Here is a 16,848-nt window from a genome sequence, read left to right as displayed (position 1 = left end):
AAATCATTACAATGTCTTGCTTGGAGGCAGGGTGCTGGGATGCTGTTGGCTGTAGGATACTGGTGTGAATGAAGGTCCTATAAAGCTATTATGCTTATCTAAGGTCCCATTGGTTTCTAAGTACCACTAAACTTCCTGGGGGCCCCAGAGGAAACACAAGATTTTGAAGCAAACTCTCTGTCTGTGCTTTGAGTTCTACCTTCTTGGAGGAGGAAGAAAAGGAAGTGATTTACTCTTAATAAAAACATTATGTGTTAAATTCAGTGTGATATAGTGACTAGAGCAACAGATTAGGGAGACACAAATTCAAATCTTTGCTTGAGTGTAAACTCTTAATAACTGTAGGAGCAGTAGTTTGGCAGTTCTTCACAAGAGAACTGAATTAAGGTCTTAAAGAGCTGAAATACTATCATGAAGGGAAGAGCCTAAGATCCAGCTTTGAATCCAGCCTTTTAGCAAGGCTCCTGACATCCTGATCTGCACCATTCTACTCCTGGGCCTTCTTGCCAGTTCTATAGCTTCATCCTGGGCTGTTTAAACACCAGTGGTTCCCCAACTGTGGGTTGGGACCTGGTATTTGGTGGCTCGCGAAACTGACAAGGAAAATGTATTGAACCTTATGAAAATCAAAATGGAGCAGCACATGCACATTTACTTGCAAGTAGACAACTGTGCCTCAGTCCACTTCAAATAGCAGACTGAGGGGAATGTAACACCACCAGAATAGTCCCAAGGAATGCAGGCCTCCAAAAACTCTCAAGAAGGAAGTCTCCCTCCAAGATGACAAGGAATATTTATTGAGCCCTACGGAATGCAAAACTGTATGCATTTACTCAGAAGTGGGTGACCTCAACTCTCTTCAAAGGCCAGGTGAAGGGAAATGCAAGGCCACCAGAATGATCCTGATCTGGTGGCCAAGGAGCTCAAAAAATACTCCAGAAGGCAGCCCCCACCCCCATAGTAAAAAGGATAAACAGAGGCTTCAGTCGCTAGTAAAGTGGAACTTCTCTGAGGGCCCAATCCTATCCAACTTTCCAGCCCTGGTGGAAAGGGCCTAGTAGGAGGTAAGGTTCCTTTACCTCTGGGCTGCATTGCAGTTGCACCAGTGCTGGAAAGTTGGATAGAATTGGGCCCTGAGTCTGTTGGAGTTGGTACAACTCCATCTGCTTCCACAGGTGGCAGGATACTGTCCTAAAAAGGGTTAAGGCATAGCCCAGTGACCCTACACTTTACCTGTCCCCTTTGGATGACCTATGTGGGGGCGTGGCCCAGACCCTATATAACCTTCCCTTCTGCTCTCTTTTTCTCTCATCCTCACTGACCACTGACCAGATAAGGTCGCTCCCAGCAGGGCTCTGCTGGTGACGACATCTTGACCATATGGCATGCAGGACGAGGCAGCTTTATGGCCTTGTTATCTTTTAAGTTAGAGTAACCTCTGATCATAATCAGATGCTGTAACCATACTTCTAAGGAACCATGAGTAAATGACTTCTTTTGCAAACTTCAACCAGCCATTGCCGTTTGTCTTTATTGTTTAGCAGACAGTTTAGCAGTGTGGGAGGCTCCCTGGGTTGATTCCCAGCAAGAGGGGGGGTCTGCTGCTGAAGCTACTCTGCTTCCCCCCTAAAGAGGAAACCAGTTTTTAAAGATTCCTCCAACAGAGTCTCCTAACACTACTTGGGTCCTGATAGAGTGCTGTTTTAAAAAATGAGTCCTGGTGCTAAAACGTTTGGGAACCACTGAATTATGAAGCAGGGTAAACCAAAACCAAAAAACCCACAACCAAAAAAAGCAGGGTAATCACACAATGTACATTCACTAGCCAGTGAATCATTATTTTATAATCTAGAGAAATAACTATTTCTATCCTGCTTTTAAACCACTACAGAAAGTTGTTTACAATTTTGTTTATGCCACATGCGTGCATAAATATTTCTGCTCAATAAGTGTGTATTTCAAATTTAGCAATGATCCTCCAGATTTCAACCTGTACTTAAGCAGGGAACTACCTGTTATCTCACTGAGCTTCTTGTCTATGCCCAAATCTTTGACTGGTTCAACCAGGGTGACCAGATGTCCTCTTTTTCCAGGACATGTCCTCTTTTTTAGCCTGATGTACTGGATAAGAACTTAAATGTCCTCCTTTTCCCTGTGAGTGGGCCCCCACAGAGCTTTCTTACAATTAATAAATTATATGCAATAAGTTTTAAATTTAATAATAATATAACCTTTATGTTAACCACATGAAATCAATATACGAGTGTTTTTAGCTTTTATTTTTGTCATGCCCTACATTTTTCTTGGATGTCCTACATTTTGGGGTGCCTGATCCTCTTTTGCAGTTATGACACCCTGGGTTCAACCCTGGGTTCAACACCTCTTTCACAGGTGTCCCTGGTAGGGTGACCAGATGTCCTCTTTTTCCAGAACATATCCTCTTTTTTCACTTTCTGCCCTGGAAAAGAATTTAAATGCCCTCCTTTTTCCTATGAGCAGGCAGTACATAGCCTTCTTGTAATTAATAAATCATGTGTAATATAGTTTTATATTTAATAAGTAATATGTTTAAATTAACCACATGAAATCCATATATGAGTGTATTCATCTTATATTTTTCTTATGTCCTACATTTTTCTTAATGTCCTACATTTTGGGATGCCTGGTCCTCTTTTGTGGTTATGACATCTGGTCACCCTGGCTCCTGGAAATGGCAATTGGAGGTCAGAGCAGGGGCTTTGAAAGGAAGAAGACCCAGAACCTCACTAAACTACAATTCCCAGCATCCTTTAGGAGAAACTATGATGCAGTAGGCAAAACTGCAGAAAATTGCTGGGGAGCTCTGCCCTGTTGTCTGGGAACAAGCTACCTCTGGGGACAAGCAACCTCTTGTCCCCAGAAAAGTGGTGCCTCTTTTGGGCGTGGGTGGAAGGGAGGGAGGCCCCCTTTCTGTAGCACGAGGAGGGTTGGGGTCCCTTTGCAGCTGGCAGGCTCAGTCACCATCATCATCATCCTCTCTGGCTCAGCCAATCAGCTGGACTGCGAGAGCAAAGCCACCCGGGCAGCAGCAGGCGCTGGGCTGCTATGGAGAACCCGGTGGAGAGCCTCCATAAGGAGGCGACCTGCTCCATCTGCCTGGAGTACTTCCAGGACCCGGTGTCCATCCCCTGCGGGCACAGCTTCTGCCGCGCCTGCATCACCCAGTGCTGGAAGGAGCGCAGCAGCAACTTCTCCTGCCCCCAGTGCCGGGAGATCGCCCTGCAGAGGAACTTCAGGCCCAACCGGGAGCTGGGCAACGTGGTGGAGATCACCAAGAGGCTGAGCGCTCACGCCTCCTTGCAAGCGGCAGGGCAGGAGGAGGCGGTGTGCGGGAAGCATCACGAGGCTCTGAAGCTCTTCTGCAGCCAGGACGAGGCGCTCATCTGCTACATTTGCAGGGAGTCCCGCGCCCACCGCAGCCACTCCGTGTTTCCCGTGGAGGAGGCTGCCCAGGACTACAAGGTGGGACGTGATTGAGACATACAAGATCATGCAGGGGATGGAGAGACGCTCTTTTTCCACAAACACCAGCACCAGGGGACATTCACTAAAGTTGAGTGTTGGGAGAGTTAGGACAGAAAAAAAAATGTATTTACCCAGTGTGTAATTAGTCTGTGGAACTCCTTGCCACTTGATATGGTGATGGCATCCAGCCTAGATGCCTTTAAGAGGGGATTGGACAAATTTCTGGAGGAAAAGTCCATTGCAGGTTACAAGCCGTGATGGATATGTGCAAGCTCCTGATTTAAGAAGTGGGCTACCTCAGAATGCCAGGTGCAGAGGAAGGCACCAGGACGTAGGTTGTGTCTTGTAGTCTTGTGTGCTCCCTGAGGCATCTGGTGGGCCACTGTGAGGTGCAGGAAGCCTGACTAGATGGGCCTTTGGCCTGATCCAGCAGGGCTCTTCTTATGTTCTTAAGGTGGGAAGGGGAGCAGCAGTCTACCTGGCCAGCTTGCTTGCTATTGCATTGCAATTGTGAGAAGGGGAGGCAAAAATTATATAGCTGCTGTTGCTGGGCAGCCCTAATATTGATGTCTCCCCTTTTCACAATGGAGAAAGGAGCAAGATTGTTGATTGACTACCCTTTGGAAGAGATTGTGACCCAGTGGCATCGCTAGGTGTGGGGGGAGTGCAGGCCATACCGGGTGCAGGGGCAGATCCAGTGTTTGTGTTTGGGGGGGCTATGAGCACTACCAACTCCAGAACCCAGGTCAACCTCAAGCCCAGGTAGACCTGGGCTCCGAGTTGAACTTGATGGCCTCCGTGGTCAAGGTTTGCTGGGTGGGTAGATTTGGGCTCCCATCTGGCCTTAAATCTCAGGTCTACCAGCTGGGTAGACCTGGGCTCCCATTCCAGCCAATCTCGCCAGCGCCCATCCAGTGGGCATTCCCCTGGCGCCTGATTTTGCTCTCCAGCCCAGTGAGCGCCCTTCCCTGCTGGTAGACAGTTTGGGGGGACCATGGCTTCCCCTTGGATCCGCCCCTGTCCAGGTGACACACACGGGGGAGGGCGTGATGACACCACTAGTGGCCAAAATTTTTTATATCTTGCTATTTTTGAATAATACCATCATTTTATGTATCATTCAATGTGTAATTTCATACAGAGAAAAAAACCATGTTGAAATACAGGTAGGACCTCAGAATCCACTGATTTAGCATCCACTGATGTGACTCACCACTGATACTGAGGTCCACCTTTAAATGCCTTGTAACAAGGAGAAAAAGCACTAAAATCCAGTTTCCTACCTTCGCACTGTTAAACTGCACTGGTTGCAAACTTCTTAGGGTTAAAGATAGCTTTAAAGATCTACTTCTAGGTTTCTTGCGCCTCCATTATTGACCCAGAATGCATTATCACATCCAGAAAACCTGGAAGTGGGTCTTTAAAGCTATTTTTCCACTGATTTGGTATCCAGTGATTTTTTTAAAATCCACTGGGGGTTCTGGAACGGAACCCCAGTGGATAACAAGGCATGGCCTGTATCTCTATTATATCAAAAGTTATAGCAAAAAAACCAAAAACAAACCAGCAGGGGTGGGGCAATGATGCATCACAATACCCACTACCCATGGCCGTTGCCCCACCCACTGCATGGGAGGAGGTCCATCATAGGGGTGATGTGCTGGCCTCCCGGACCAGGTGATGCAAACCCTAGTGACGCCAATGGAGTCATCAGTACAGCTGCTCCCTTCCTGCAAGATGGTTACAGGCTAGAACAGTGCTATTCTATGTGTGCTAACTCAGAAGTAAATTCCACTGTGTTCAATGGAATACACTCCCAGGTAAGTGTACTTCGCAGGGTAGGATTGCACTGCAGTGATCTACCTATACAACAGGACCCAGGTGCTGCTTCACTCCTGCCCATCTATCTTCTTCCTTCCCCCTGCAGTAGTAAGCTGGATCAGACTCCGCCAAGAATCTTATGGTGCAGAAGCAGAAGAGTGTACCACAGGAGCTGCTGTTTTAGATCAGCACAAAAGAGTCAGACGTGAAATGCAAGCATTCCAATTGTTTTGAATTGTATCGTATTCAACATATTACAATATGTAATTGTATTAAATATGATCAAATTGCATTTTCTAAACTTGGCTAAAAAACGATTCTCGTGTTTGACCTTTGAGTGAAAGGTGATGTACTGTACTTGTTACTGAGCAGTGGGGTGTGCCAAATGTCACTTTCCTAGCCTGTGAGAACAAGGAGACTGGGATGATGATGATGATGGTGATTTGGGCAATGTTTAAAATGTAATTTGATTTCATTATGATTTAATAACTTAACTTTGAAAATGACACAGATGCATGCAGCATTATGTCTGAACACTGTGGAACCCTTGCACACCATAGTGACACCCCTTAATATCCAAATACTGTGTTGGGCAAAGATGTCACTGTTTTGTAGGTACCCGGTTATGAGGCACTGTGCAGTTGATCTAGGACTGAGGAGATCCTCATTCATTCCCCACTCAGCTATGATAAACACTGAGTGGCATTTGCTCAGGTGCACCCTCTCAGCCTAACCTATCTCACAGGATTTTTGTAAGAATAAAAACACAGGAGAACCATATATATGCCCTCCTTGAGGAAAGTGTGTGATGCTGTATAGGTACAAGAGTATGGGTAAATGAGCCATACATCTCTCTGTGTGCATATATTTCAGGTTGTCACAGGATTAAAATACTCTAGCACGGTGCAAGTGAGCAAGATGCAATCAGAAAAATGACAATTCCTGCAGAAGACTTATCAATTGCAGTACTCTGGCAGCCGTTCTCCAGGATTTTATGCAGGAATTTTTCTGTGTCCTATGTGGAGATGCAAGGGCCCAATCCTACCCAGTTTTCCAGTGCCAGTGCAGCCGTGCCAATGGGTTGTGCACTGTATCCTGTGGTGGTGGGGCAGTCACAGAGGCCTCCTCAAGGTATGGGAACATTTGTTCCCTTACCTTGGGGCTGCATTGCAGCTGTGTTTGTCCTGGAAAGTTGGATAGGGTTGAGCCCTAAATTTGCCACTGAGCTTCTCTAAGTGCCCAGTGTGGTTGGGGTTATACTACTCTTCTATGATAAATAAGATTTGTTTCTATTGACTGTAGGGTATAGTATGTTTCTTTTTGCTAAATTAGATGTAATCTGTTAGGGGAAAATCAAGAGTCAATAATCATAATAAAACACAGTTCAAAAATCAGTTTCTTTCCGTTTAGAAAGAAATCCAGAGTCGGTTGCAGAGCTTGAAGGAAGAAATAGAAAAAGTTGTGGGATTAAAACGGACTGGAGAGCTTAGACATCAGGAATATCTGGTAAGCATGGAACCCAATGGTATATCGCAACAAAGAATGTGGGCCTCTTTGCAGCCATGGTTACATGTTGTCTGGATTTTGGACACATCTGTTCAAAACAATGCACAATCCTGCCCCCACTCCCAAGCCACATGGCAGCCATTCAGATCCTGCAGTGCAGCGCCTCTGAGAGGAATTTTATCAGGGGGTACAAAGTTTCTTTTGGGTCCCATCCCAAAGTGGGAGGGGGTGAAACAGAGTGGGGGGTGGCAATGAGGGTGGGCAGAATGGGGACAAAACAGCTGGGCTGATGCAAGGCTCTAGGGTGGGCAGGGAGGAGGTGAGGAGAAGGCAGGACGGAGGTGTTCCTGGGTGGGGGGAGGGTGGACGGTGGTCGGCCCCGGGGGCAGACGGGGAGCGGGAGGTGGGGCAGTTATGCCAGATCTCAATCCCCATTCCCAGTGGAGTTCGAAGCAGCTTGAAGCTTGCTCTACTCTCCTCAGACTTGTGCCTCCTCCAGAGGTGGCATGGGCCTGAGGAGACCCATAGGGGCCAGGGCGTTTTACCCAGGGGTAAGGGGAAAAGTTTCCCCTTCCCTCTGGCTGAGCAGATTCTGGCCCCTGTCCTGCGCTGGATACAGCACAAGCCTCTTGGCTTGCCTGCTCCAGTGCAGAGTAGGATTGTGCGCTTAGGGCCCAATCCTATCCAATTTTCCAGCACCGGTGCAGCCACAATGCAACCCCAAGGTAAGGGAACAAGTGTTCCCATACCTTAAGGAGGCCTCTGTGACTGCTGCCCCACCACAAGATGCAGTGCACGCCCCATTGGCACAGTTGCACCGGCATTGGAAAACTGGATAGGATTGGGCCCTCAGTCATTTAGCATTTTGTGAAGTTTAATAAAAATAAATTTACATGGATTGTTGTAAAAGGCATACATACTGTGAGGGGAAAATTGTATCCACTATGATCTGGGTTTAAAAAGAACACAAAATGACTGGAGAAGAAAATACCAAAAAGTACATTAGATGTGGTGGGTGATGATGATCACACCTGAAGTATTCTGAGTGAATTTTGTTCTTCAGGGCCGTCAGTACTGCAAAGCAGCTTCCACATTACAAGTAAGTAAATACTGTAGAACAGTGGTTCTCAAACATTTAACACTGGGACCCACTTTTTAGAATGAGAATCTGTCAGGACCCACCAGAAGTGACATCATCAAGCAGGAAAATTTTTAACAATCCTAGGCTACAATCCTACCCATACTTCCCCAGAAGTAAGTCCCATTTACTATCATTGTTAAAAATATATACATACTAGCCTGATAAAAAAGCTGATCGGTAACATTTCCTCAAATGCAGTCACATCGCATGATAGCATCAAGTCTAATATATTAAAAATAAAATAGTAAAATGAATGGGGATCCACCTGAAATTGGCTCGTGACCCATCTAGTGAGTCCCGACCCACAGATTGAGAAATACTGCTGTAGAAGGCTGTTCTGCTCTATCAGTGGCCCTGAAGAAGAACATTCACCCATAATATGCTGGGCCTAATCATAATAAACATCGGTAGCGTCACTAGGAGGGTGCAGGGGGTGCAGGCTGCACCGGGTGACATGCACAGGGGAGGTGACGCACACTGGGGGGGTGACACGCAAAAATTGCGGTGGTTAGGAGTAACCCCATCATATTATATACCGTCAGATGCGGAATTTCGAGCGGAATGCAATGCAAAAAACCAGAGTGAAATATCTCCTTTCTATCAAAAGTTATGGCCAAAACACCAGAGTACAAAAAATGCATGGATCCCTATGGAAAGTGAGCTGTATTGCGCGTTTACTCACTAGTAGGCAAACTTGCCTTAGGCCGTCGGAAAGGGCAGGCTGAGAGGAATCCAACAACACCAGAATGGTTCTGATCCAATGAATGCAGCTGCCAAAAACACCTGAGAAAGAAGTCCCTCCCTCCAAGCAGATGAATGTATTGAGCCCTATGGAAAGCGAAACTAAGCCTCACGGTTGTGTTTACTTGTGAGAAAGTAACCATGCCTTGGCTGGTGTGGAAGATCAGGTGAAGGAGAGTGCAAGGCTACCAGAATGGTCCTGATCCTATGCACCTGCAGCTAAACAAGTGCTCCAGAAGGCAGCCCCCCCCCCCACTAAAAAGGATCAAAACAGAGGCTTCAGCTGATAAGGTGAACCTTTTTGAGACTTGCAAAGCCAGGTGGGTCCTGACAGTGATCTGGTTTAAACAAAAGTTCTTAAATTGAACTGGGCACTGGGTAGGGCTGAAAACCTTACTGATTTGGGGGGGGGGTGTTATTGCAGGCAGGCCACAGAGAAAATTCACTTGGTAGATCAGGGCTGGCTTCTGCTTATTTAATTATTTCTTTTATTTTAATTATTTATACTTATTTATTTTAATTTGCCTGATGATGTCACTTCCACCATGACATCACTTCTGGTGGGTCTTGGACAGACTCATTCTAAAAAGTGGGTCTCAGTGCTAAAAGTTTGAGAACTGCTGCAATAAGGTGTTAGTAAGTTGACACCCGGGGGGTGTGTGTGACACCACTAGTGACCAAAATCACTAAAATCATAATTTGGAAGAACAATACTGTCATGTTATATATCAATCAATGCATAATTTCATGCAGAATGTGTTCTATCAAAAAGTGCAGCCAAAAAACCAGTGGGGGCGGAGTGATGGTACATCACCTCGCCCACCACCTGGGTTGTTGCCCCACCCACTGCATGGGGGGGGTGACATGCTGGCATCCCGCACCGGGTGATGCGAACCCTAGTGATGCCACTGATAAGCATTTCTGGTATGCCTTCTGGGGTTGTCCTGTGTTGTTTCTATAGTAAAGTTCCCTCTTGTTTCCTTCCTTGAGGAGAACTTACATACTTGCAAAGTAGGAAGTTGAATGACACAATTTTACATTAATTTATTTCAAAACATCAGGAACTGTAGGGTATGATATGCATTTAAAAATCAGATTTCTGATATTGATGACACACAGCCCAATCCTATCCACACTTTCCTGGGAGTAAGCCACATTCTCTAATGGGAATTACTTCTGAGTAGACATGCATAGGATTGGGCTGCCATTCTCCTGACAAATGACAAGATTTGGTCAAAGCGCATGGGGGATGAAGTTCAAATGTCACTGACATGTCTTCAGTGGCATGGCCAAACTTTGATGTTGGATAGTTTTGGTTTTTAAACCATTCCAGTAGTTCAGGTTAACTTTTGCTTATTTAGGGGGATCTCATCCAATATCACATTTGAATGAAAAGTCACTCCATGTGTTCAAAAACCAAATTCTTGCTGGCCTTCTTCCCAATGCCCTGTCTTGCCCTCTTCCTCTTTCCATTACAGAAACAAACAGAGGCTGAGAGGCAGAGGATTGTGTCTGAATTTGAGCAGCTGCACCACTTTCTGGAGGAGCAAGAGAAACTCCTGCTGGCTCAGCTGAGCGAACTGGAGAGAGAGATGGTTAGGCATCAGAAGGAATTTGACACCAAACTTGCTGATGAGATTATTTCTCTCAATGTCTTGATCGATGAGGTAGAAGAGAAGTGTGGTCAGCCAGACAGTGTATTCCTGCAGGTGAGATCAAAAAACCTTCCATGGAATTTGAATAAAACACTGCAATCCCATGGGAATGGGAAAAGCTGTAGCTTTTGATTTCCTTCTTTCTCTGCTGCTCTGAAAAGGAACAGGGTCTTGATGATGAGATAGTGGGATGATGATGTATAAGAAATAAGTGCAGCCAGGAAAAGTTCTATATGAATGCTTTATTATTACTGAGTATGTTTTTCTGCATTTGCTGGTGGGGGAAGGGGGAGCAAAGAACAAATTTCACATGCTTTCATCGTCATGTACTCATTTTTCAACTGGTGTGTTAGAAGGTACATGCTGATTAAAAGTAGTAACTTAGGTCTTTTTAAAAAAAATTGTGTGTGTTTGTGTATATATTGGAAACAAATATATATAATTTATAATTGTTGATTGTCTTGATTGTGATGCAGAGTTCCTGTCTTTCTCTTCCCACCCACCCTTCTTTTCTCTCTCTAGGATATCAGAGGCACCTTGTGCAGGTATGTGGCTCTTAGCACTCCCCCTCAAGGCACAGACTGAAAGCTTTTCAACTTTTTTCCCCTTGTTTTGTGAGCAGCTTGCCTTAAAGTTGTCTCTGCAGCAAGGAAAGGACTTCTCCAGTTGTTGCTATCTTCCGATTCCTCCTCTGCTATGTAATGATTGTGCCCAACCCATTCCTCTTCTGAAGAGCCAGGCCACTGCACAGCCACCCCTTGCTACCAGGGCATTGCTGTTCTACTTCCAGTGGGCTCAGACCAGGCAGAGCAGTGTTGTGATCCCTGTGGCAGTGAAGCCACGTACCATCTGTCATAGTGAGAAGTACCACAGTGGATACAAGAGGGATGCACACGTTTTGTCTCTGTGAAACAAGAAATCAGAAAGCCAAATCTTGCTGGTTGCTAGAAATGACAACAGGTTACCTAGCCCACCCAATACCTTCTCTGGGTGCATCAGAAGCACATAAGGACATTACATTTATTGCAATATATGTGATATCAAAAACTGCTCTGAACCAATGAGATTTAACAAATACACATCCTTTTTTCTACTAGGATTCTCTAAGTGGCTTTTTATAATTAGAACTAATTAACCAAGCAAATCTAATATAAAATCCAACAAACAAGACAGCTTGAAGCAATAAAATACAATAGATGACATCAGATGTCAGCAAGATGGTGGAAAATTGACATGACTTTTTCTTTCTAGATTTGATAAGGAACCTTTTCAGCCACCAGAGGAGATGCCATTCATCAAGGTGGAAAAAAGGCTAGGTGAATTTTCTCGGAAAAATGCTGTTCTCACAAAAATCCTGGATAACTTCAGAGGTAATAAAGACCTACTTGAGAAGTGATTTCTAAAGTAGTATAAATATGTAAATAGTATAAATTCATTCTCAGAGTTCTTTTTTTTTTTTGCAAAGCAACCACAGGGTGCCTTAAGCTGGAATGGAACCAGGATGCTGATGGGGAGTGTTCATTAACCCTTTCGCTTGTGTCATTTACCAGTGAAAATTGTTCTCCCCAAAGTGGACATTTGTTCCAGTTTTTAAAATGTATTTTTTTTTTTTTAAAAAGTAATGATAAAAGGCAGCTTTGGAGTGATTTTTAGCAGGAAAACAGTACAGGTTAACCCATTTTTGCCCGGCCCACAGGTGTACACATTTGGTCCCAATGTATGCAACGTTGGGCAGAAATGGCTTAAACCCCTTCTCCTACGTTGCAATCCTGATTTCGATCAGGCCCCGTGCAACCGATTTTTATAGAGAAAGATGTAGCCAGTTTTAAGCACATTTTAAAACAAACAAACAAACAAACCTGTGATTGAAGTTGCATCTAGTTTGGCTCTAAATATAGGGTTTCACTTGAGCCAAGACTCAGTCTTTGAACCTAATGAGGAAATGCTCTGTGCCATCATTTCAAGCCCATAAAGGCAGGTTCCAGTGATATGCCACACTCCTCTCATGTAACTACAGTTTCCTTCTACATTTCTGAGTCAGTTGGGAAGCAGGACTTGCAGGCACATTTGACTCCTCTCTTAAAATTAATCATTGCTTAACACCATCTCTCTTTTTTTTTTATTAGATACTTTACCATCTGAACTGGGAACAGAATGGGGTAAGTAGTTGGTGGAAAACCTTCTGGAAAAGTTTCTTTACATGGGTTTGGTGTGATGAAGAGATTAATTAAATCAAATCTAGCATTTTGCAGCAGTAAAATGCTACATCAGTACTAAAACTATAGGGAATCAAATTTCACACTTAGGGCCCAATCCTATCCAACTTTCCAGCACTGGTGCAGCTGTGCCAGAGGGGTGCATGCTGCATCCTGTGGTGTGGGGGCAGTCACAGAGGCCTCTTCAAGTAAGGGAATGTTTGTTCCCTTACCACAGACTGCATTACAGTTGCATCAGTGCTGGAAAGTTGGATAGGATTGGCTGGCAACCTTCAGTCTCGAAAGACTATGGTATAAGCTTACAGCACCCAGTATTCTCAGGCGGTCTCCCATCCAAATACCAACCAGGCCTGACCCTGCTTAGCTTCTAAGATCAGACAAGATCAGGCATGTGCAGGGTAACAGTTGCTGTTGGATAGGATTGGGCCCTTACAAAGCGTAGACGTGTGGAATACTCTGGATTGACTTGGAATGTCACCAAGAATACACAGTCCTTTTAATTCTACCATTTTCATTCCCTTCCTCTCTTTCTCTTTGCAGTCAACGTCATCCTTGATCCGGACACAGCAAATCCCCAAATTGTAATTTCTGAAGATCAAAAAAGTGCAAGGTGGGATGTCACCAGGACTGATGTGCCACATAATCCAAAGCGATTTAAGTCTTCTTGCTGTGTGCTGGGCCATGAAGGATTCACGTCTGGGAGGCACTATTGGGAAGTCAACGTGGAGGATGGAGGCATTTGGGCTATAGGGGTAGCCAGAGGCTCTGTGAGGAGGAAGATAGAACTCAGATTGACTCCAGAGGAAGGGATTTGGGCCTTGCAAGGGGATTTTGGTCAGTTTCAGGCTCTCACTAACCCTGTGACACCTCTGCCTCTCAGCTGCACCCCCAGGAGGATCCGGGTGTCTGTGGACTATGAGAAGGGGCACGTGCAGTTCTTAAATGCAGACACAAAGGACCTGGTCTTCATTTTTCCATCAGCTTCATTTTCTGGAGAGAGAATTTTTCCCTTTTTTAAGGTGCTGCTTGCCCAGCTGACCCTGGATGGCTGAGGGACATCTAATTGAAACCATATTTTAAGGCATATTAGTTACTTCTTAACACACTGTAACTTCTTCATCATACACTTAGGCCCAAATCCTAAACAACTTCCTAGCTCTGGCATAGCTGTACCAATGAGGCATGCGCTGCATCCTACAGTTGGGGGGCAGACACGGAAGCATCCTCAAGTTGGACCTGTATGGGAAGTTTCTTGGTCCTGGGAAGTTGGTAAGGATTGTGCCCTTAGTCCATCGTACACTTAGTCAGGAGGGATAAAAGGGAGGATTCCATCCACCCTTTTAGTGCATGCTTATGAATGAATGGGGAGGAATTAGGTTATGTTATGGCTGCAACAACAGAACCAAAAGGTGGCAGTAACTTCAGACGTCATTGATGCAGGTCACCAGTGTGTGATATTTGTGCATGCAGCATTTGACACTAAGGCGCCATAACAGACTGATGACTAGTGTTGGGTCTTCTATCAGGTATCAGTTCAGAGAGCAGGAAGTCTTGGCTTGCCAGTCAACTCAGTTGTGGTTCCTATCTAGAAATGAGTCGTGTAGCAAGTTCTTCAGTTTTGCCAACCAAGACTGAACTGTTGCCAAAAGTCGATTAAGTGAGAACAGGTTTCGCCCTCATTTCACCCACAACTCCAGTCGCCTGCCAGGTATGATGTGAATACATTTTTTGTAACTGCCCAGAACATTCCCATTTTCTGCTGCAAAACATGTCTTGTTTTGCATTCCACAGGACTAGCTTTCAAATGGTTAGTGCGATAAAATGAGAGCCAGACTACCTCTCCCATAGGACTGTTCTGAGATTAATAAGAATTTGGAAATTAATAAAATATTACATAAGACCAACAAGAGCCTGTCTTTTAATTATTCTGTTGAGGATACTGAACACTGGAGGATGGCACAGAAAAGGGTAAGTGAAACTATTAAGCATTTGGAGCACATTTCCTCTGAAGAGGTTTTTCTTGTTTAGAAAAACCAAAAGTAGAGGGCATGGTAGATGCTTACCAAATTATGAATTGTGCATAGAATGAAAGTGTAATCTCTTAGAAGACAGCCACATGCTCATACCATGACCCATCCAGAGCCAACTGCCAATCACAAGCTAGAGGAAGCATTTTTTAAATGCAGTGCATAATTAGAATAACTCTTTGCCACAGGATCTAGTGATGGGTACTAGCTCACAGAAAATTTTAACAGAGAATTAGAAACAGTAATGGGGAATGTTATCAGCAGTGACTATATCAGAGAACTAAGAATGAAACTACGTTACCCAGAGACACTTCTCTTTTGCCTCTGGCATCTGGCTGTGGCTATCTTCCTTGTTTGGAGTGTCCAGTTGGCAAGGGTGAAAAATTAACTGCTGGGCTAGATTATGTTTGGGTCAATCACTTTCACTGTTATGGCTTTTGGATGCAATCACATCTTCATAATTGTGTAGAACACACATTAAGAAACCCCTGGGGGATAAGAATAGGCCCTCAGTTTGGCTGTACTTGTCATAAGAGGTGACTAAACAGCCACCGGGTAGATGGAACTCCATAGCCTGGGAAGGCAGCTCATCTGAGAGAAGGAAAACTCTGATCCCAAACCTCCACTGCTTTGTGGCTACATCCAGTTATGCAAAAGGCTTCAGGAGTCAACCTCGAGGCAAAATCCGGAGCCGGAGTCCCTGAGGCAGTTCATGACTGAACACAGTTATGTTCTGGCAACTCCTGCAACGCCGCTGGAACCAACCGTATTGGCTTCTGCCTTTCCATTGGACCATTTCAGAGACGTGGAGAGGGGGGATTTGCTGCATGGGTAACAATCTATCCTCCATATCTACTTTACCCAGGCTTTGTGCACAGGAGAGAACACTCTGTTCCAGAACCACCATTCAGAGTGCGATGCCATAGTCTTCCAAGACTGAAGGATGCCAACATCAACATTAAGAACATACCATAAGAAGGGCCCTGCTGAGGGCCCATCTAGTTCCTGTAGCTCACAGTAGCCCACCAGATGCCTCAGGGAGCACTCAGGACAAGATACCTGTGTCCTGTTGCCACTCCCTTGCACTTGGCATTCAGAGGTAGGCTACCTCTAAAAACCTGGAGGTTGCAATAGTCATCATGGCTTGTAACCTGTGATGGACTTTTCCTCCATAAATCTGTCCAATCCGCTTTTAAAGGCCTCTAGACCAGATGAAATCACCCCATCCTGTGGCAAGGAGTTCCACAGATTACTATCCACTACAAATAAGAACTTTCCCTACAAATAAGAACTTTCCCAAGAATAAATTCTCTAGACTTGTATAATAATAATAACCCCACCCTCACCCCATCCCAGCTTCTTTTCCGTGAAGACTACCTGGCAGTTGTTTTGCTCCAACTGGGCAGGGAGGAAAGAGGAGAGTTACATGATAACTCTCAGGGAATGGGTACAGTCTAGATTGTGGGGTGTCTACTGAGAAACAGGGTTTGCATATTGTTATATACCCAGGGCTGCAACTCCGCACTTGACAGAACTGTTTCATCAGTTATGAAACATTATGACCTGTGCTATGTCTGAGATGCATAGACAACAGCTTAGATGAATGGTGTACATGTGTGATTAACACAAGGAAACAAAATGTTAGGAATTGCAAATATACAGTCCCAAACATATTAAAATGTGCTTAGCTCCATTTAGTTCGTTCACTCACATGCACTTTTTAAAAGCACACGTTGATGGCTTTCTGTTCAGCCATAGAAATATAAAGTCTATAATAAATTTTAATAACATCTCTTAATATTCTGTAGATCTTGGCTGTGAACCTGGGGCCCAGCCCAGCCAAAAAAAATTGTTTCCAATTGGGCCCTGCAGCTCCTAAGGCTGCCCCCCCCCCCAGTAAGTGTGTGTATAGGACTGCAAAGTAAGACTGCAACCCCATGCACACTTTCTAGGGAGAAAGCCCTTTTGAACATGAGAGAGCTATGCTAGAAGAATTTACCATGCTAGGTCTGTGCATCCCATGAGAGGGGAGTAAAGGGGGTAATCTGTACCCAGGCCAGGGCCAAAAAGGGGGCCCAGGAACCAAAGGAGGAACCCCCGAAATTTCCTGGGATCTTACATTTTCCGATCTCACTGGGACACGTTGCCTGCATGGGATGCTGGGTGCACAGCAGCTGCTGCTACTGAAAGCCATATGCACCGGACTGAGGAATTCATACATGACACTCCTGAACACT

The 16,848-nt window shown here is 45.0% G+C and overlaps 1 protein-coding gene across 1 annotated transcript; it reads left to right on the top strand.

The window, feature by feature from the left end:
• The first annotated feature begins 3,084 nt into the window (after window positions 1-3,084).
• LOC136641878 (E3 ubiquitin-protein ligase TRIM39-like) lies at window positions 3,085-14,477 on the top strand. The gene is made up of 7 exons (XM_066617967.1): window positions 3,085-3,501; window positions 6,736-6,831; window positions 10,192-10,422; window positions 10,891-10,913; window positions 11,620-11,738; window positions 12,495-12,527; window positions 13,125-14,477. The coding sequence occupies exons 1-7, from the start codon at window positions 3,085-3,087 to the stop codon at window positions 13,634-13,636; spliced, it is 1,431 nt and encodes a 476-aa protein (XP_066474064.1). The 3' UTR covers window positions 13,637-14,477.
• The last annotated feature ends 2,371 nt before the right edge of the window (window positions 14,478-16,848 follow it).

This window comes from Tiliqua scincoides, chromosome 2 (assembly GCF_035046505.1).
Source record: "Tiliqua scincoides isolate rTilSci1 chromosome 2, rTilSci1.hap2, whole genome shotgun sequence".
Taxonomy (NCBI): domain Eukaryota; kingdom Metazoa; phylum Chordata; class Lepidosauria; order Squamata; family Scincidae; genus Tiliqua; species Tiliqua scincoides.
The sequence above is the reverse complement of the archived record's forward strand: the minus strand, read 5'-3'. Positions and strand labels throughout refer to the sequence as shown.